Below are 22,816 nucleotides of genomic sequence, written 5' to 3' on the forward strand. Positions count from 1 at the left end.
TCTTGTTAAAGATTTGTAGAAATTTTAATGTACAATCATGTTCTGAAACAGCCACAACAGATCATAAACTTCAATTGTGCATAACTGAAAATAAATTAAATACAATATTTAAAAAAAAAAAAATCAGTTATTAATAATAATAATAATAATAATAATAATAATAATAATAATAATAATAATAAGCCCCAAAATCCATTTCAGGTTTGTGACCAGTTCACTCTCAGAAAAAAAAGAGGGGAAAAAACACGTAATATCCACTGACCCAAAAACAAAACCGGTTGCGGAAGCGTTCAGCGGGTCGGCGTGTGGAGACGAACGCAGCGAGGGAGGGGAAAAACCATTCAGTGTATCGTTCCTCAATATGAAGAAAAGCGTGGAGCTGAACGCGTCGGCTCGCGGCGTTCGACTGGGAATGCGTTCTGCTGTACAGAGACATTTACAGCTAAATCTTCTTATTCTTCTTATTCTTAGCATCAGGGTTCTTCTGTAGGTAGTCGGTCATTTTGGCTCCATCATTTGATTTTATTCTGTAGTACGTTTTGTTAAATGAAAAGAAAAAAAAAAATAAACCCATAGTAATGTCTTCATAATAACGTCCTCACCCACACGTGTAAACATGACGTACACCAGAACGTTTTCTACACACAGTGCTGAAGGCTTTTTACCCCAAACGCAGCAAGCAAGCTTCATGAAATCGTTTAGGAATAAACGATTTTATCAAGAAACTCAAAAGTGCTCAAACTATGCTACAGAGGCGGGGCCAAAAGAAAGGGGGAGGAGTCAGCGCAAACTAGAAACAAAGTGCGCAATAATCGAGCGATCCAGTGTTCAAACGCAACACGACTAAAAAATAACATCAAACGATTTGCTTTGTGATGGAGGATTATAGGGTTATTGTGATAAAGTGGCGAGTAAAGAAGCAGAAGAGGAAGAGGAAGCAGGAAGCAGAAGCGTCTCTGAGGTAAAGCGAACGGTGCGTTTCTTTTTGCTGATAATGCGTTTTTAAGTGTTACACATGTTGTGTGCAGATTTAAAATGAAAAATCGTAATAATCATTAAAGGATTCTATCTATCTCAGTGCTTTTCTTCATGATGGTCTTCACCGACGCTGCAGCCCAACAGTGCACGTGAACGTCGCTACGGAAATTGTCTAATCGCCCGTTTTGTGTGGAAATAACCGTTTAAAATAATAATAATAATAATAATAATATAGTGGTCAGCTGTGTCTGAGACTGAATAGGAATATTATAGGAAAACCTCGAGTTCGGCATCGAGGGGTTTCTCCTTCATACGCGGGTGGAGGTCAGGCGTGTGCCCGTGTTACCGTGGGAACGGCGCGAAAACTCGTCACAGCTTTGGATACGACGTGAACGTACCGGGTTACGAACTGAAAGAAGAAAAACTAAAACCTAAAACCATTCACTGGCCCACAGGACACGACGGACCCGAGCTCGAGGCCTGAATACGCAGAGGCGCGAGACGTATTGTTCCACAAAACTACAACCAGCAACAGTTCAGGGAGCTGAGAGACGGAGAGAGAGAGAGAGAGAGAGAGAGAGAGAGAGAGAGAGAGAGAATAGAAAAATTTCGAGGTGTATATAACCAGGAGACGTGGACAGTCTGATTACACACTTCGTCCAGACGTTATGGAGTCATAGTGGAGTCTTACAGCAGCACAGAGGGGAGGTGCGAGACGGGTCCGGTTCTCCCTCAGCGCTCAGACCAGGAGAAATCAAACACAAAAAAAAGCCACCCAAAAACAGGATGACCTTCGACCTCTCTGCCCTGAAGTCCGAGACGTGAACGAGCCAGTGCAAATCCAATCAACTCCATCAGACCACCCCCTACCCCCAACCCCTCAAAACCTCCCAACCCCCTCCCTCAGGGCGAGAAGATGCCGTTCGCTGCTCGCAGAGACGCAGCGTTCGTCATACTTCATGGAAAGAGTCACACTCGTCTTTTTCGTCTTTCTCTTCTCCTCCTCTGCACCTCTCCAGTGACTTTATGAGTTCGGAAACGAAGCACACGGAGGACGTCAGGCAGACCAGGAAGAGCAGATCTGCAGAAGAACACAAAAGGAGTAAGATTTCAGTGTCGGACAGCGTTGTGGGTACAGTGAGAAAACAGGAGGGACGTTTGGGACGAGGCCGATGGTGTGGGTGTGGTTCGTTACCCAGAATGCTGAGGCTTTCGGTCTGAAAGACTTTCTGCAGAGGAGGGAAGTAAATGACCAGCAGCTGCCCCATGATGGAGGCGAGAACCGCGAAGCAGAACGTCCTGTTACTACACAACCCAATCTCATATACCATACGGGTCTGAGAGGGAGAGAGAGAGGGGGAGAGAGAGAGAGAGAGAGAGAGAGAGAGAGAGAGAGAGAGAGAGAGAGAGAGAGAGAGAGAGAGAGAGAGAGAGAGAGTGGATTGTTGTAAAATGTAACAAAGTAATAAATATAACAGTGTAACAATGTAACTAAAACAGATGTTTAATGTAATTACACAATGAGTGTGTGTGTGTGTGTGTGTGTGTGTGTGAGCACTACACACCTGAGAACGAGAGCTGAGGGCGTTGAACATATCGAAGAAGACGAAGCAGGTGAAGGTCATGGTGGTGTCACGTGGTGTGATCTCATTGTCCCGCAGCTGCACCCATGCGCACGCAAACACACACACACACACACACACACACACACACACACACACACACACACACACACACACACACACACCCTCTATGTAAATGTGGACTATCTGTAGATACTCACACTTCTCCCAGCAAAGCATTAAAGCCTTCAGAGCCACAGAACTGAATTTAGGAGAACATCAAAGTATAATCTCCTGTGTGTGTGTGCGTGTGTGTGTGTGTGAACAGATTATAGAGGTATATAGATATTCACGGCAGGGTGTAAATATTTTTGGTTAAAAATAATTTTGTATTTTTTCGGGTTCTGTGCCGTGTGGACTTTTCACAGCTTTATGATGTCTTTTGTGAAGATGGAGTGAATGTGAGAGGTTTGGAGACGCACCTCCCACCAGAAGACGAAGAGCGTTCCACAGACGATGATGAAGGACGAGACGAGGACCTTGGCGATGAGGCTGCGTGTTAGGATGCTGTCTCGCACGTTTCGTGGAGGTTTACGGATCACGTCTCTGTCCACAGGCTCCACGCCCAAACTGTACAAATCACACACACACACACACACACACACACACACACACACAATTAATGTCCACAATTATTATTTTACCAAAATTGCCTGGGAGTGTGTGTGTGTGTGTGTGTGTGTGTGTGAGAGAGAGAGACCTCTGAGCTGGAGGTCCATCCATGATGATGTTGATCCAGAGGATCTGCATGGCATTCAGAGGAGACGGGAAATTCATCAGTGTGGCCAGAGAGATGAGTGTCAGAGCTGCGATACTCCTGAGGAACAAAAGCACAACACACACACACACACACACACACACACACACACACACACACACATATAATATCTGCATGTAATAATGTAATAACTCACTATAGTATGTTTTTAACCTGAACCTTTGTTTATGTTGGTGACATCATTAGCTTCATGCTCATGTGACCTACAATGTGAATGTGTGTGTGTGTGTGTTTATGTATTAGAGTGTGTGATGCTTGTGCAATAATAATAATAGTAATAACAACAGGAAGTGATGTAACGACACACTCACGTGCTGAGCTGGAAACGTACGAAGTTCTTGATGTTGTTGTAAATGCCTTTTCCCTCCTCGATGGCCGACCTGCAGAGAGTCAGAAGAACACGGCTGACATCAGCGCTGACGTCACACACATCTCACACACTCCTCTAGTGATACACAAATTTCCAGATGTTTTGTAACAGCAATCTAAGACAAATAGTATTGAAGGTCAGTTACATGATGGTCTGGAAGTCGTCGTCCACCAGGATCATGTCCGCTGCTTCTTTACACACGTCTGTCCCCGTCTGACCCATGGCCACGCCGATGTCAGCCGCCTTCAGAGCCACTGCGTCATTCACGCCGTCACCAGTCATCGCCACCACCGCACCAATGTTCTGCAGGGACTGGACACACACACACACACACACACACACACACACACACACACACACACACACACACACACACACACACTCTCTGGTTTTACCATCCTTAGGGGGACCTGTGCACTAACCTACCCACCTACCTACCTACCCATCCATCCACCCAAACATCCATCCACCCAAACATCCAAACACTCCACCCATCCATCTACAGGTTCTTCATCTATAGATTTGTTTGTCTCACCTTGACTATTTTCAATTTGTGTCTGGGACTGGCTCTGTAAAACACCACTGTCTGTGGACACACACACACACACACACACACACACACACACACACACACACACACACACACACACACACAGTGAGGGATTTTTTTCATGGCCCAGTAATTATTGATGACCAATAATATAATATTGATATGGTGATATTGGTGATATTGGTGAATAATAAAATGGGAGATGACGGCGTTACCCTGGAGACGATCTGTGAAAGCTCCTGAATGTCCATGCCATCCACATCGTCTCCGGACAAACAATGAGCTCCTTTAGAATACAGACCCAGACGACTGGCTACACACACACACACACACACACACACACACACACACACACACACAAACATTCTGTAAATTAACAGCGCTTGTATGTTTCAGTAGAGAAATAAAGAGAGAGAGAGCAAACATGAGCTCACCGATGGCCACTGCCGTCTCCTGAGAGTCTCCTGTGATCATTTTGACAGACACTCCAGAGTTCACCAGCGTGTGAATGGCTTCTTTAACGCCTGACCTCGGAGGATCGATGATGCCCACCAGGCCGAGGAATGTCAGAGAACTCATTTCAGATCCCGAGGCAAAGGCAAGTACTGCAGATGGAGAGAAGATCAAAGGTTATGTATCAATATTCAACATCATCATCATCATCATCACTAATCCCCAATGTACTGAGTGTTTGTGTACCCCTGAGTCCTGCACTGCCCAGGTATGTCTTCTCTTGTTGGTACAGCTCCCTCTGCTGGTTGCTCAGAGGCACTGAGGCGCCTTTACTGTGGTACGTTTTACAGAGATGGATCACCTTCTCGAAGGCTCCTTTTATGAAAAACACTCCTGGTTTGTCCTGCATTTTAAAACAAAGAGCTGATTTGTACTCCAGTTAATCGTGTGTGTGTGTGTGTGTGAGAAAGAGATAGAGAGAGCATCAGTAAATAAATGTGTGTGATGGACCTGCTGAGTGCGATGGACACAGCGAACAGCCATCCACTTCTGCTCCGAGGAGAACGGGATCTCTTCCAAACGCACAAACTCCTGCTGCACGCTTTCCAGTCCCACCTGAAGAGCACACACACACACACACACACACACACACACACACACACACACACAGCTCCATAACTGAGGCCGAAACAATTCGCATCTTGATGCAGAGACAACAAGAGGATTCATTAAAGATACATATAAAGCGATATGATTAAACCCTATTACGATGCAGTGTGATCAATTTTTATACCTTTCAATGAAATAAGATGCTCTGCAACCCAATAAAGTACAGAAAGTTCACTTTTATTTCTTTGGTTCAGACCGACAACAAATCATTAATTTACTCAAAAACCTTCTGATTTCTAACTCATGTCTCTTTCACACACACCTTTATAGTGTAGAAAAGATCAAATAAACCCATGTTCCTGTTGTGTGTGCAGGAGGTTACAGCTCTGCCTCTGCCATGTTAATCTGTAGTGTGTGACTCTCAGGACACGCCTCGGTCTCTGTAGTGTTTATACGTCATATTCACGTAGCAGCAGCAGTGCTGAGAGAACGCACTCGAGAAACGGTTTAGCAACGAGAAATCAATCTACATATCAAATATCAACAACCACAGATTATTGTTCACTTTATAAATAATAAAAGTGTTTATTAAAAAGCAGAAACATAAATTACCTCCAAAAAACAAAAACAACTTCCACAGACAAATAAACAGTTTCATGACTTGCAAAACATTAACATATCCGGCTGTGGTGTGTGTGTGTGTGTGTGTGTGTGTGTGTGAGAGAGAGTGTTTAACAATAAAATAATCAGCAATAAAAAAATTCCAGTGCACACTGATACACACCACATGGTGCAGACGCACAGCCAAGAAGTGGATAATTAGTGTGTAAACATGGGCGAAAAGGCAATAAACCGGCCCTGGAACCACACGCACACACACACACACACACGCACACGCACGCACATCTCACCTTCATGGCCAGAGCGATAAGAGCGCCCTCTGTGGGTTGACCCATCAGTGTGTTGTTCCTCAATACAGCATCGTTACACACACAGCCAGCCTACAGGAGTCACACACACACACACACACACACACACACACACACACACACACGTACACACGTCAGGTACTGATGTTTAGACAGCGTCTCCTGGAGGACCCTGATGGTGGGCAGAGTCTCACCTCCACAAGTTTACTGATGGAAATGTTGGAGAAGCCGTGAACCACCTTCCCATCTATCAGCACCTCACCAGCTCCATTATAGCCCACACCTGTCACCTACACACACACACACACACACACACACACACACACACACACACACACACACACAATGAAAAAGGCTGATTGAGCTTATATAATTTACTCGCAATATCTATTTACCTAATGTACTTAATTATTTATTCATATTTAATATTAAAGATTTATTTATATTATTTATTAGTTTAAGCATCTATTATTATATTAGTCTTATATATTTATAAAGTGAAATAATATGATATAAATATAATAGTTTATACAAATCGTTTTAAAACATTATAGAAATGTTTTTACTATGATTTTAAACATCTGAAACTTTAGTGAACCAGGAGGGGGCGCTGCAGTTCACCGTCACACTGACCTCAGCACGCTGTCCATCCGAGGTGAAGACCTGCGTGACCGTCATCTCGTTCTTCGTCAGAGTTCCTGTTTTATCTGAGCAGATCACGTTACAGCAACCTGCGAGAAATCCATCAAAATATTCACAAACTCAGGTCCAAAAAAGGTGTGACCTCAAAATGACCTCAAACAACCTGAACAATATAGAAATAAACAAATAGGAAAAAGAAAAAAGGAACAAATAAAAGTAAGATAAAGAATAAAGTTCAGTGGTTTGTAGTGGAGTTGAATAAAAGTTAATGGCGTTTATTTCTGACTGGAACACGTGGAAACGTCAGATTGTGTGTTTATTATGGGATGTTGTGTATACATGTGAGCAAGACTTTCACTTTTCAGGTCGGTAAAGAAACCAGTGGGAGAAATGAAATGAGCTGCTCAGTGTTCGTTCTGAGACGGATAAAACCACACACCCAAAACTAACACACACACACACACACACACACACACACACACACACACACCCCTAAACACTTCAGTGAAGGAACTGAACTGGAAATGCGACTTGACACACAGATGAGTAAATATGTAATTATTACTTAATTACCAAACAGAAATCTCATCACACACATAAAGACTTCAGCATGTACACACGCACACAAACACACACACACACACACACACACTTTTCCTTCTATTTTGGTTCTACTAAACATTTACACAACCTTCAAAATTCCTCATAAGAAAACTCATTTCAGTTATAACTAAACTCTATATATATATTATAACTAAAACTTTTTTTCTAATTACAAATTATTATAATTATTATTATTAATGTTAATTAATACAAATTTATAAACTAATCAATTAATAAAGAAGTAAAAAAAAAAAGCTATAAAACTGAAAAACCTTAAAGGAGATCAAGATAATAAATACAACAAAAAAACTAGAAAGAATAGAAAAGAAAATGTACCCAGGGTCTCAACTATAGGTAACTTCTTGACAATGGCTCTTTTGTTCACCATCCTCATCACACCCAGAGCCAGCGTGACCGTCACTACGATGGGAAGGCCTTCTGGGATAGCAGCTACTGCCAAACTACACACACACACACACACACACACACACACACACACACAGAATTAGAAATGAAGAATGGATGAAGTTTTTATTAAGAGAAGAGCTGTGTGTGTGTGTGTGTGTGTGTGTGTGTGTGTGTGTGTGTGTGAGATACGTACCTGACTCCAATAGTGAACATGTCCAGGAGGTTTTTCCCCTGCATCCAGCCCACCATCATGATGACACCTGGCAGAATCACAAGTGTGTTAATGTGCTTCATAATAATACTAGAACGGTTTTATCTGTGATTACACACCGACACACACACACACACACACACCGACACACAGCTCACTAGTGTGTTAGTGCTGCTCGGATCATCATCGTACCTATGATGCAGAAGGAGTAGAGCGAGAGCTGCTTCCCGAGAACGTCCATGCTCTTCTGCAGAGGAGTTTTAGGAGACTGTAGGAAAAAAACATCATTAAATCAAATCCACATCAAATCTAATAAAACACACACTTCACAGCAGAGATGTGTGTGTGTGTGTGTGTGTGTGTGTGTGTGTTGGATGCAGCTGTACCTCTTCCGCCTGCATCATTTTGAAGACTTCGCCGAATTCCGAGTCCTCGCCTGTTCCTATGACGATGCCCTAAACCACAAAAAATAAACCAGGAAAATAAAATGAAATAATAAACATTTGGGCTGTCAATCCATTCAAATATTTCATCACAATAAAATTAATCACACATTTGTATCTGTTCTAAATTTACCTTAAATTAATACTTTAAGTGTTTAATGCTCTAATCAACATGTCATCAATCATCAGGACACCATACAGAACTTTTGCTATGTTTCCACACGGACGGATTTGATTGCCGGATGTGTTGCATCATGATGGATTCCGCTGCTGCTTTGATGTTTAGTGATGAAAAATGATTTTAAATTTTGAAATCTTTTTTTTATATCTGAGTAAAGAAATCACGTCATGAATAAATGTGTGACGTGTTTTAATTTCGCCTAATTTCGTTTTAATGAGCGCTTCGTTTATTGCGCGTTAATAAAATTTGTGCCGTTAAAATGACTGCGTTAAAGCATTAATTTTAACAGCCCTAATATATATATATATATATATATATATATATATATATATATATATATATATATATATATATATATATATACATAATAAAATAAATCATATTTACATTATATACATTACACTGATTAAACTGAGTAATGGATTTAATTGGCCCAAATTAAATTGATGAAATAATATTTAATTAATGGAAACTTTTTATTCAAGAGTTCACATTTGTTAGACTCCATTTGGGTAATGCAGATGTATATAAGTGTGTGTGTGTGTGTTTTAAATGTAATAAAATTTTATTCTGTTCTATTTATTTCAGCATTCTTTAACAAATGTCTTCATTCTTCCATCCTTCTCTCTTTCACTCCCTCAGTATGCTGATCTGTCAGGACTCTTTCATTCTCTTCTTTTTTACACCCCTGGCATTGTTGTGTATGTTTTGATGTTTGATAATAAAATTAAAAAACAGTGACACTGTGCTCAAAGTGCGAGGCGGAAACTAAAACAAACGAGCGGTCCGCCACTTAATACGCTCCTGAGGGAACTCGGATTGTAACTTGTGTTCCGCCCGTAAAAAGGATTGCATTCTGTACACGTGTGCACCGATCCGAAATACGTGTGCAGTTACACCCCTAATAAACATGTATTGTGTTATTGATATACACTTTACATGATCTAGATAGATATATGAAAATGCTGTGGCGACAGCGGTGAGAGTGAGAGTGAGCGTGGAGGAAGTCGAGGTGTAGATGAGAGAATCAGGTGAGCAGGTGCGTGTCAGATGTTTAGGTTTTATAAAGTGTGACGTCTTGAATGAATGCATTTACGGAATGTACATTTACTGGGGTGTCCCCTCCTCACACCTATTAAACACTATAATCCTCTCAAATTCACTACATGTCCAAAAGTAAGTACACCCCTGATCATCATCTACTGCATGTGCTTTGCATAGAACATCTCCCTAACTGAGCTCCATCAAGTGTGTTTCAGAGCTCGCTATTACATCATATCTGACTGTTCTGTGTGTGTGAGTGTGTGTGTGTGTGTTACCTTAGCCTTGCCAGAACACACCAGCGTCCCCATGAAGGCGATGTTGCTGCGGGATGTGAGATCTCCACTGACCTGCTGAGGGGCGACGGTTTTAGAGCAGGGCGTGGTCTCACCTGTCAGACTGGATTCATCTACACACAGATCTAAAGACTGAGAGAGAGAGAGAGAGAGAGAGAGAGAGAGAGAGAGAGAGAGAGAGAGTAAAGAAGTATAACCTTAAGCTCTTACTGGATAAATATTTGTGTAAATGTGTACAGATGTATACAAATATATTCCTGTGTGTGTGTGTGTGTGTGTGTGTGTGTGTGTATACAGTGTGGGTGGGTGGGTGTGCGTCACACCTCAAACAGACGGAGGTCAGCCGGAACTCTCTCACCCACAGACAGACAGACCGTGTCTCCGGGTACAAGGTCCCTTGCCAGCATGTGTTCCAGACGGCCTTCTCTAACACTGACACACACATATACACACACACACACACACTGTAACCCCATACACATCAATCAATCAGGTAAGACATGCTCAGTTTATCCCTGGAGCAAACAGTGACCAGTTTAACAAGTGTGTGTGAGAGAGTTTTGGGTCTCTGTCTCACCAGTGACACTCAGGAGGAACCAACTTCCCCAACTCCTCCAGGGACTTCTCCGAGCGGTACTCCTGATAAACACACACACAGACACACACACACACACAAACGCATCTCAAAACACCTCTACACACACACCTGAACACACTACTGATGAGAAGATAATTTTAGTGACTCTCAGTTGATTCACTTTGATCAGAAATATAATAAAATGTTAAATTTTCAATTAAAAATAAATCAATTAAAAACACACACACACACACACACACACACACACACACACACACACACACACACACACACACACACACCTCAGAATCACATCGTTCTTTACCTGGACGAAGGCCACAGTTACAACAATGATGATGGCCTGAAAAAAAAAAACATGTTCAGAGCATTACACACACACACACAGAGAGAGAGAGAGAGAGAGAGAGAGAGAGAGAGAGAGAGAGAGAGAGAGAGAGAGAGAGAGAGAGAGAGAGAGAGAGAGAGAACACACACCACTGTAATGCTGACAGCGTCGTCAAACTGACGCATCACTACACTGATCACCGCCGACGCCAGCAGCAGCATGATGAGAGGATCTTTAAACTACACACACACACACAGAGAGAGAGAGAGAGAGAGAGAGAGAGAGATAAGTAACTGTTCTCACATTTTCACAGACACACACAGACACATGTTTTGTATAAAAATTTAATGAATTTGGGTTCTTGTGTATTAAACACTGATCTATAAACACTCATTATAGGCTCAAGCTGTGATCACTGTAAACCACACACACACAGATTTGTGCATATATGTGTGTGTGTGTGTGTGTGTGTGAGAAAGAGAGACCTCACCTGAGACAGATATTTCTTCCAGAGCGGCTCATCCTCGCTGATGTCGAACTCGTTCCAGCCGTGATACGCTCTCCTCCTGCTCACCTCTGTGTCAGTGAGACCAAACTGCAGGTCAGCCTGAAACACACACACACACACACACACACACACACAAAGACACCTGTGTTACCATGACGACTGATACATGAACACTACATACTACAAGACACACTAGAACAGAAAATATCATGTGAATTTGAGTCTCACGTGAATAATATTAGCACAATCGCCTTCTGTCACCTTAGAAATATTGCTAAAATTAGAAATATGATCCTCCACGCCTACTTAGATCAAAAGGTGCAGGCTATTTGTTGGTACCTCAAATAATGAAGACTCCAGCAGGGGGCAGATGTTTCTCTTATAAACCCCACAGTTATGGAACAACCTTCCAATCAGTGTTCGGGACTCAGACACAGTCTCAGTGTTCAAGTCGAGGCTGAACACATATTTATTTAGTGGAGTGTTTAGTCAGTAGGTGTTTGTGAGGTAAAGGCACAGATCTGGAGGGATCATGGATATGGAGTGTTTGGTGAACTGGGATATTTGAATGCTGTCGTATCCTCACTCTCACACGTTCACTCAGGTTTGTTGACAGTGGTGTGGTGGGTCGTCTCTTATCCCAGAGATCCTCATGTCTGTGTTACCTTCTGCAAAGTTTCCCTAACAACACGGAGCCTTAATTATCCATATACTTCTCCTCTCTCTCTCTCTCTCTCTCTCTCTCAGTGGAGTTGAACATGCTCCTGAGGTTACAGTGATCACTGCTCCTGCTCCTCTTCCCTCCATGGTTCTTCCCACTTCGTCCTGGTCTGCCACTGGATGATGTTCTCTTCATTTGGAGGCGTCTCTGTGCAGCTGAAGATGTTTCTCATCAACGCCCTAGAGATCCATGAAACTCTGGAGTAATAACAGGAGCTTTGAGGATTTGGACTGTAGTTAATATCAACAGTCTGCTACACTGACTCAGGACTACAGTTTACTCTGATCTCCATCACTGCACCTCAACATCGTTTATCTGTAATAAATGGACACTCGGTGGAACCCAGATGAGGATGAGGTTCCTTCTTGAGTCTGGTTCCTCTCAAGGGAGTTTTTCAGGAAGTTTTTTCTTTACCACAGTCTCCACCGACTTGTTCATCAGGGACAAACTTACACTTGAACAACATCTTCATCCACATCAAATTATCTGTGTGAAGCTGCTCTGAGACGATGTTCATTATTAAAAGCGCAATACCTGCAGCACACACACACACGTACCTGCAGCACAAACACACACACACACGTACCTGCAGCACACACACCACTTCGTTCACAGGAAGTTCACTGGCTTTTTTGGATGTTAGTACCGGGACCATGGTCTCATCTTTACTCTGGATTTGACTCTCGGCAAGCTGAAATCACACACACACACACACACACACACACACACACACACACACACACACACACACACACACACACACACAATATTATACGATGTTTATAACAAACAAAAATAGTCAAGAAAGAAAGAAAGAAAGAAAGAAAGAAAGAAAGAAAGAAAGAAAGAATCCCGTCCTAATGAGCAAACAGGAAGTGACATCACACAGGAAGATTATTTTTATTTTAAGAGAGAAACAGAGACTGACAGAGAAAAAGTCTGAGAGAAAATCAGAGAGACATTGATGAGATGAGATGAAATTAGATTTTGAGATGTGATGTGACGTGACACAAAACGTTAAAATTCATCATCGTGGGCTGGGGGGTGAATTCCTGCATCTGTTTTCTTCCTTTGTTTGAACATAAAAGTTTTTAAATCACAGAGAACAGAAGGAGCGAGGGATCAGCGGAGAACCGGTCAGACTGGAAGTGCCGTATTGTACATTACACAAATCTGTCTAAAACCAGGAGGAGTACAACTGCATTCTACACAGTCTACACAAAAACACACAACAACACAAACACAGGAGCCAAAAAACAGGTGCTGAGCGCCAGAGGTGCATCAATGGACTGGTTTTATCAACCCATTAACACCATCAAACTGATAATTGATGGTAACCCCTGATTACCATCAACTCCATCAAACTCCCATCAACCCGTCCCTCACCCACTGCCCCCTTCCATAAATTAACAGACAGACAGACAGACAGACAGACAGAAAAAAGAAGAGCAGAGAAAAAAGAAGAGAAAGCAAAAGAAAGAGAAGAAATAAGAGGAAGAGAAGAGAAAAAGAAAACAAAAGAAAACAAAAGAAAAGAAAAGAAAAGAAAAGAAAAGAGGACTGTAGATGGAGGAATTTAGAGATGTACATAAAAATCTAAACAATCCGTCTCTCTTGTTCCTGTCATCATCCTTCTAATACAGACAGAGAATACAGGATTAAACCTTCAGCTCAGAGTGTGTGTGTGTGTGTGTGTGTGTGTGTGTGTGTGTGTGTTTAAGTACAACTATACGTTGTGACATCATTCAAGAAATTGTTCGCTGTTCTTCACACGCAACACGGCTGCATTCTGTGGACACAATGTCTTTCCTGAGACGCAAACACACACACAGCTTTAAACAAACTGACCAGGTCTGAGATTAAACCCTGTGTGTGTGTGTGTGTGTGTGTGTGTGTGTGTGTGTGCGCACAGCTGAACGTTCAGACACTATTTTAAATGTATTTAATGTCAGTGGTGGATTTTATCAGTCAGAAAAAAATGGAAGCCGTCTAAATCAGAGCATCTCCAGGGGTTCAGTCTAGGCTTTAGTACCTACCAAAGAAGAAGAACCAAAAATATTGGGCAGGGTTATGGCCGCTTGAGGTTCATACATGCGCATGAGGGGAGAAGACCTGGTTACAATCTTCCTTCACTACTGAAGAAGGTCTGGTTCTGATAGAACAGAGTCAGATTGGTGTGTATGAAGTGTAGCTGCAGAGTGCTCAGAGAGCCCTGCTGAACCCAGTACACCACCTAAAGCTCCTACACTGCACCTGTGAGCATCAGAGCTGGACCATGGAGCAGTGGAAGGAGGTCTGAGGAATTGAGCCAGTGCGATCAGTGTGATGCTCTGGGTGGAGATCTGCTTGGAAGCTTGAGGCCCTGGTGCTCATGTAGATGTTACTCAGATGTTATGTACCAACTACCCAAATCATGGCAACGGTGCTCCCTACTAGCAGTGTCTGTTTCAGCAGCCTTCAAAAGCTCCCTGCTCATCCACTCTGTTAAGGAACGACTTGGGGAACATCAAAAGTTGTTGACTTGATCTTCAATTTCCCCTGATCTCAATCGGGACGTACTGGAGTAACAAGTCTGATCCATGGAACTCGCATCTTACTGTACTTTAAGGATCTGCTGCTAACATCGTGGTGTGAGATCGATACCCACCTTCAGAGATCCCATCAGAACTTCAGATTGTGGTGGTACGGATAGAAAAAAATGGGAAGGAAAAAAAGCATTTACCTGTTTTAGTTATCTCTCTCTCTCTTCTTTAGATGAATTCATCAGCACAGAGTGTCCACAACACACACACACACACACACACACACACAAAAGCGTCTTATCGGGGGATGTGTGTGCGTCTGAGGGGATTCTACGTAATTAAAGATGATGTAAGGGTTCAGACTGAATTACCCCCACCCCCGCCCCCACCACACACACACACACACACACACACACACACACACACACACACACACACACACACACACACTTTCTATCCTAATTCTGCAGATTTGCTGGACGTATTGAGTAACTCATTATGCCACGTTGCAGCTGAATTCTCGAATCTGATCAGTCAGTAAGCATGTGTTATATGTGATACCATCACCGTTTGCTTTAGCAACAGCTTAACGTTAAAAAACGTTAAGAACCATAGACCTGTCCTTATTGTTTGGGAGATATCAATGACAATCTCTCCAGTCAAGCGTTCATATTTGGCAACCCTCTGCCCCCCTCCCTCATCCATGCCCCGCCCACCTCGCGCACTGATTGGTCAGCAGGTTGAAACGAGCTCGTCATCGCACACGAATATCACGTATTAAAAATGTACTGTTTTTTAAAGGATTATTTTGTAGTGACTCCTGTAGGATGCAGTTTGACGGATTAACAGCAGCGAGTGTTTGTTAAAAGTGTTTACGCGGTGAATTACGTAGCGCTGAGTCACAAGTCACGAGATCGTTATAACAATTATAAACAAATCTGAGGAACAGAGTCTGTTTATCTCACCAGCATCACGGCTTTGACTCCCACTGAGCCTCCAAACACCACCACTAATCTTCTAGTGTGTACAAGCATTAGCACTGTGTACACCTGCTAACCACCGGCTAACCACCGGCTAACCACCGGGGATCCAGGATATGACATCATCTCACACAATTGGAGCTTCGAGACACGACACATCATCTTCATGCTCAGCAGAACCTCAGACTTTAAATTACTGCTAAAAAACTCAAAACCAAAAACATTATGTACATGTGGAACCTCTGAGGAACCCCAGAAGAACCTTCTAGTACAGGGACCGTTCTACTCAGGACCATACGACACAGAACTCCAAGAAGAATCTTTTAGAAGAACAGTTCTTGGGCTCTCAAGTTTTATGTAGAACTCAGAAATCGAAAAATATCAAACAAACCCATAAACTTTTTTTCCTTCAAGTGAACTGAAAGGTTTTAACAGGTTCCTACAGGATCTAGAACCTTTCTATAGAACCGGAAAAACTTTAATTACTCCATAAACCGCATGAGAACACTTGAAGAACCCTGTTTTTTTTTTTTAAGCGTGTACATGAATCGGAGACCAACCACAAATCTCATTAAATTCTTCTCAACAACCTGCCAGGAGTTCTTCTGAGGTTCTGCAGGGGTTCAGTAGATCTCACGGGTTCTAAAAGCAGTTGTAGTTGTTAAAGAATCATCTTGATAGAGATTGAAGATTGACAGAGAAGGTCACAGTGCACATCGATACAGTTTTAATCCGGATCAGTCATTTGTTTATTCATTCCATTGGAATCAATTAATTAGTAACATTTATCACAATTAATTAATTAAATTAAGAGAAACATCAACATCAACGTCACACTGCGTCACAGTGGCGTGGATCAGATTTCTTCTGAAATTCCACAGAAATAAAAAAAACCTTTTAAAACAGCGAATCTATCTGAGATCTGAAGATCCTTGAAGGTTCCATGACGCTGCTCATCTCTCAACCTGTGCATTTATTTATGCGAATGCTAATAAACGTGAATAAAATGAGATAATGATAATGAAGGTTATCTGAGGGCTTCGTTACAGTACTGACTGATCACAACTCAGATAATCACATGAATACTGAGACTTCAGTCATCACCATACTGCTATTTAAGGAAGATCAGCTGTAGGGTTCCACCTCCTGCACACCAGCGTTTCAGCGCAGAACTTCACTAATAAACCACACGTTACATTAATAAACAAATTCTCAGTGTGTTCCAGCATTTCTACTGTCACTTTTTCATTCCTTTATCCCAGCACACGTGTGTGTGTGTGTGTGTGTGTGTGTGTGACTTCTCCTGAAGAATGAATAAACTCTTATCCGAGGTTAAAGTACAGTAATTTCCACCTGCTTTCAGGTACACGTGAAAAAACAAACAAAGCAGACAGTGTGTAAATCTTACCATGATTACAGTGCAGACTGCCCCGAGGAGCTCCAGGTACGGAGAGAAAAAAGGAAAAAAAAGCAGAAAATGTGTCGTTCTGCTGTGAGAAACGTGTGTGAAAGATAGAGAGAGAGAGAGAGAGAGAGAGAGAGAGAGAGAGCACGAGAGAGAGAGAGAGAGATGTACTGGCTGAGGTTCAGAATGAGGTGTAAAATTAAAAGTGTTTTCTCAGTAACCCTCTGAAGGAAACCATTCGTCCAACTGTTGAGAAACGTCCCAAGTGTGAGTGTGTGTGAGAGAGTAGAGTGTGTGAGCGAGAGAAGAAAGGTGTGTGCGAGTGTGTGAAGTTTGGTGAAGTGGGAGAGGCGAAGCTCAAACAGGAGTAGCATTAAGTTTGACAGGAACTCAAGAGTGAAGCCACGCCCCCTCTAATCAGCTGACTGATAACAATATTTGGCAACCCAAAGGTTCTTTGTCATGATTAAACGTTCATAGTTTCCTGAATGAGTTCTGAATTCCAGAAGTTCTTCAAGGTTCCATTACAAAATGGTCCTATTTCTCCTTCCTACTCATCTTCAGATAATCAACTTCCTAAGAAGTTTCTGTAAAGCTCCAGGTGATTAGAGCTCTTAGTTTCCTAAAGGAATTCTACTATCAACCTAAATGTCCTGGAAACCAGGGGTTCTTCAAGGGTCCATCTGATAAAAGTTCAAAGTTCCTATATAAAATATTTTATATAAGAACTAGGACTCAGAGGTTCAAAAGTTCTTTACTAAATGAGTTCTACTGGGAAAAAGTCAATTCGTAAACGGGTTCGAGACTGGTTCTTAATTTCCATCACGGGTTCTGTTGAATTCTGGGAGATTTCTAGAGCAGAATCTTCCAATGAGGGGAAGTGAACGAGGGCGAGAACGTATTCCAGAGAAACAGCATTCAGAATACGGACAGATAGCACAGACGTGTGAGTCTACACCAGCTAGAGATCTCTCACACACACACACACACACACACACACACACACACACACACAGACACACACGGAGTGTATCTTCATTACTGGAAATTACATTAAAAGACAATGATGCAGAAATGTTCAAAAAACCTCGGTTTTCAGAGTCTCACTGTTCCACTGTAACTTTCACACGAGGTTCATTATTTAAACACTGCAACAGTGAAATTGTACCATTTAAAAATTGTAACAATGCAACACTAACATTCGACCCCTGTAATGTTCCGACACTGCAACATTGTAACACTGCAACAAGTTACATTGTAACATTCTGACACTGCAACACCGTAACAATGTTTTACAAAAGGTGGAATTGTTTAATTGTATTGTTTTTTAAGTACCACAGTCAGTAAAGAAGTCGTGTAGTTTGTGAGAGTAACCTGTTCAACCTCATTTTTCTAAGAAAGTAGAAACATTTTTTACGAATGTGTAACAAATCAAATCATGTCTGCAGGGGTTCCACAGAGGTCACGCTGGAGATCAGGCTACAGGTCACTGAACCCTTTTAAGTAGGAATTTGCTCTTTATATCGAATTGTCTTCTTTTTTCGATGCGCGTGAGACTTGTACAAACACACACACACACACACACACACACACACACAATGTCTTTTAAAGGTTATTTGGTGCTCTGTAAGTGGGTGTGGTGGGGCAGTTTATACACCTGCTTTTTTTACAATGTATTTATAAGACAGCTTTTGTCTTCTCCTGAACTTCTCTTAAAGCCTGGAACAATGCGATTCGACGTATGGTATGACAAACATCTCACACCACAATCAGGCACGACTTCATTTTTTCCCTTCACGTCTTTATAAAAGGCAGGTGGAATCGAATCACAGCATTATTATTAGTATCATTATATTAATTTCTATGAATATTAATATGACTCCCAAAGATCTACAGGTTCTGAACCGCTAACACAACACACTCAGGTTCTTCACGGCAGAACCGGTTTGGGTTCCGTCATATACAGATGCAATGCCACAGATGTGAATCTGTTCAAATCAACTCAAAGCAGAAACTCGTTCCACAGGAAGCACAGATTACTTACAACTTTATCTGTTTACATCAAATAGCTGTTAAAATACACTCAACACACAAACATCTCTTTATTCATTACTCTTTGTTCCCCATATTATCTCCACAAATACATATAATAAAAGAGTGAAGATGTCTGGAGCAGATCCGATCACTCATATCCCATCACGCTTCATCTCCACATTACAGTTCCTCAGATGGAAGAAGGTGAGATACACTGATGTAAACACTTTCTAACCCTCATCACCGGCGCTTCAACGCTCAACAGATGAACGATCTTTCTCAGGCTACGCTACGCTCGCACACAACTCACACGCTCCTCAGCACATCTCATATCTGACCTGCAGTTTCACCTGAGAACTCCACGTCCAAAACGCTGAAGCGGAGAAAACATCCACCTGCTACCGCTTTGGTGTTGAGCAGATAAAAATCACCCATAGATCAGAGCTGCAGTTTCATTCATCAAACGTGACAATGCATTCACTCCTAAACCACACGTCACACTTTTTATCTGTTTACAATTACATTTATGAGAAAGTTCTCTGTGTGTGTGTGTGTGTGTGTGTGTGTGTGTGTGTGTGTGTGTGAGAGAGAGAGACTAAGACTAATCCCCTTCCACAGAGCACTCGCTCAGCAGGACGTCTGATCCGCTTCAGTCTGACTCACAGCAGACAAACGAGTTATTAAGCAAAAAAAATAGTTATATTTTTATCATTTGTATTTGTTTCATTTTTTTTTTTTTTTTCATTGTTTTCTTTTTTCCTTTCTTTCTCTTTGCTCAGTCTGTAGTTCGCAGGAGAAACGAGCTGTGACACGGCTTTTTAATCATAATTAATAATTTAGTATCGACGCAATTTATTCGTTAGAAAATGAACAATTGATTAATTGATCCTTTTTTTAATCAGACTTTCATCATTGTGGATTAAAAGATTCGAAAATCATTAAAATAATCATTAAGGAGCAGATATAAAGACTAATATATATATATATATAATTATACAACATCACAGGTGCTGTCAAATCTTTTTTTTATTTTCTTTTATAATTGCTCCAATTAAAACCTCTTTTTCCTCCTGATTGAACCTGCGCTTAATGATTTATTTTTAAACACAAGTAAACAATCGATAATTAATTGAGACTCCACCTGGACTTTTAATCATTCAGGCTGTCAAACGAAACGTCCTCACACACCTCACGTTCTCCTGCGATCTGAAGCCTAATCTTGAGGAACATTTACATTAATGCATTTGGTATATGCCCTTATCCAGAGTGAGTGATCCGTATCTCAGTTCTACAGCTGAGGTTTAAGGGCCTTGCTCAAGGAATCAGCAGTGCTGGGATTTGAACCCATCACCTTCTGATCATCTTATCTACTGAGCTCCACTTCCCTCATCAGAACTGCACGAGGCAGTGCTATAAAAATCAACTCAATTCAGACTCGAGCTGAGGGTCTGCAGGGTTCGGCTCCGGTTTCTATCGATCTCCAACAATTTCCCTTTTCTCGGCCAATTATGCAATCACGTGACTCGCTAACGCAGATCACGTGATTTCCTCTATTTTACTATTAGATTTTTAACGTAACTATTTGTTAATGTGGGATCTGCGAACGCGCGGTGTGTGTGTGTGTTAGAACTTTGACCCATTTCAGGTGTGTGTGAGTGTGTGTGAGACAGCACGCGGCTAATCAGCGCAGCTAACACTGCTGACATTCGTCCAGGCTGAATAATCTCTACACACACTTATCCGAGCCCGTATCTGTTTATCTCTCTTACACACACACACACACACACACACACACACACACACACACACCGCGGATTTCATTCAACAGCGCTCGCGTTAGCGTCGCTACAACACCCGATGTCGCGTCCCAAACACCGCGCTGCTCCCTTCCCTCCCTCCCCTTAACGCACTCACAAACACTGACTCGTCCTCCATCTTTAGTGCACTTCTCATCCTACTGAGCGCGGTTTGTAACGAGGCCGTGTATATTAGTCCAAGTTAGAGAAATTTCCAGCGAAGCGGTGAGCGATTTATTACAAATCTGTCAGGTTTATTAATAACATTTATTATTAGAATTATTTTATAAATACAAATAAATTATGGTCTGAATTGCGGGTGATGTGGAAAGAAGTTTTCAAGTGAGAAAAACGCAACGGGTGGGGATGTTTTTTTTTACTTCTGCAAAATTAAATAAATAGTCTTTAATTAGTATTAATGTTTTTTAATGAAAATATTAGTAGTTTGTATGCAGTAATATAGCTATAGTATGTTATAACGCAGTGATAATAATATAACATGACTGACACACACACACACACACACACACAGAGGGAATGTTTTTTTTCTAATAACACATCCTGAATTGATCCCCAAAACTCTCACACATCCGGTCAGCTGTCAGCAGCATGTTATCAGTGTTTTGCTCTACTGACCCAGGCACAAACAAACACACACAACCCCTGCACGAACATCTCCACGCTCCTGTGTTCCTCACACTCGTGTTCCTCACACTCACATTCCTGCCCAGGACAAACTCCTCACTCTACAATCTCATGATATAAACAGCGCCTGGAACACCAGCTTCTGTTTCCAAACACCACCGGATATCAGGGTCTGTGCTCTCAGTCTCCAGCAGAGACATTTCACTCAGAAACAATCACACAAACATGAAGAAAAAAAAACCCGCTCCATTCCACTCACCAGAGGATCTTTTTTCTTCAGCATCTTCCGCAAAAACCCCACTGCTGCCTCTCGGGCGCAGAATGATGACGTCACAGCCGTCAGGTAGACGTGTAGGGGGTGGGGTTTGCTCTTTTCGGGAGCTCAATACACTTCTGGTCGCGTTCTGATTGGATGATTCTAAAGACGGACGGATGGAGCAACCAATCAGATCTCGCCCCATAAAATACGACCATGATCCAAATACAAAATCGGAACGTAATATAACGTAAGATTTGTTTTGGATTGAGGTTGAATGTTTATTCGCTATGGAGACTGGATCTAAAATTAATATAAAGAAAATTAAAAATATATAATTATTCTGATTTATAGACAAAATGTATGTATGAGTCACATTGTCAGTTAATATTAAATATTTTAATATTATTAGGTAAGTTGTATATGCACAAATGGTCAAAAAGGATGCCCAATATTTCACTTTTTAAAGTGACGTAAAAAAGTATTGTGAAACTTTACAACGACTTTCAAGTCGGAAAGCGATCAAAACTATGAACATAATTAAAGATCGAAACTCCGCCTTTTTATAATAACTATATAATAAATATTTATATATACACTTCTATTATTATGTATCTCTCTTTTTTTGTCTTTCTCTTCATTTTTATCGTTTCGAAAAATGTGAATGTGGTGTTTGTAATGTTTATGGTATGTATGTTAAATGTTCCTGTGTATATACAATAAAAAAAATGTGAGAACAAAATACTAATCACTGTATAGAATTAAAATGAGTTATAGATTGAAAAAAAAGCGAATGCAAAATAATTTTAAATTAAAACAAATAAAGCAAAATCTCCAAAATGTAAAAATAAATAAATAAATTGTATAAAATAAAAAATAAATAAAGTTTTATTGACTTCTTGTCGTTTAAGA

General features: G+C 41.4%; 1 protein-coding gene across 3 annotated transcripts; it reads right to left on the reverse strand.

Moving 5' to 3' along the window:
• Positions 1 to 21,985, reverse strand: atp2c1 (ATPase secretory pathway Ca2+ transporting 1). 3 transcript variants are annotated; one of them, XM_046877309.1, is made up of 27 exons: positions 21,908 to 21,985; positions 12,853 to 12,957; positions 11,528 to 11,644; positions 11,187 to 11,276; positions 11,017 to 11,052; positions 10,692 to 10,753; positions 10,438 to 10,546; positions 10,097 to 10,246; positions 8,540 to 8,608; positions 8,346 to 8,421; positions 8,136 to 8,202; positions 7,871 to 7,995; positions 6,923 to 7,020; positions 6,484 to 6,579; positions 6,272 to 6,361; positions 5,262 to 5,366; positions 4,998 to 5,154; positions 4,733 to 4,903; positions 4,514 to 4,611; positions 4,284 to 4,334; positions 3,894 to 4,060; positions 3,690 to 3,758; positions 3,301 to 3,417; positions 3,023 to 3,170; positions 2,544 to 2,639; positions 2,174 to 2,315; positions 1 to 2,059 (listed from the first exon to the last, which is right to left on the reverse strand). In XM_046877309.1, exons 1-27 carry the CDS (start codon positions 21,929 to 21,931, stop codon positions 1,929 to 1,931), a joined length of 2,766 nt encoding a protein of 921 aa, XP_046733265.1. In that variant the 5' UTR covers positions 21,932 to 21,985; the 3' UTR covers positions 1 to 1,928. The 3 variants fall into 3 exon arrangements, with proteins under 3 accessions (XP_046733265.1, XP_046733266.1, XP_046733267.1); XM_046877310.1 differs by lacking the exon at positions 21,908 to 21,985 and adding an exon at positions 17,177 to 17,511; XM_046877311.1 differs by lacking the exon at positions 21,908 to 21,985 and adding an exon at positions 14,989 to 15,071.
• Positions 21,986 to 22,816: the final 831 nt, after the last annotated feature.

This window comes from Silurus meridionalis, chromosome 21, assembly GCF_014805685.1.
Source record: "Silurus meridionalis isolate SWU-2019-XX chromosome 21, ASM1480568v1, whole genome shotgun sequence".
Lineage (NCBI taxonomy): Eukaryota > Metazoa > Chordata > Actinopteri > Siluriformes > Siluridae > Silurus > Silurus meridionalis.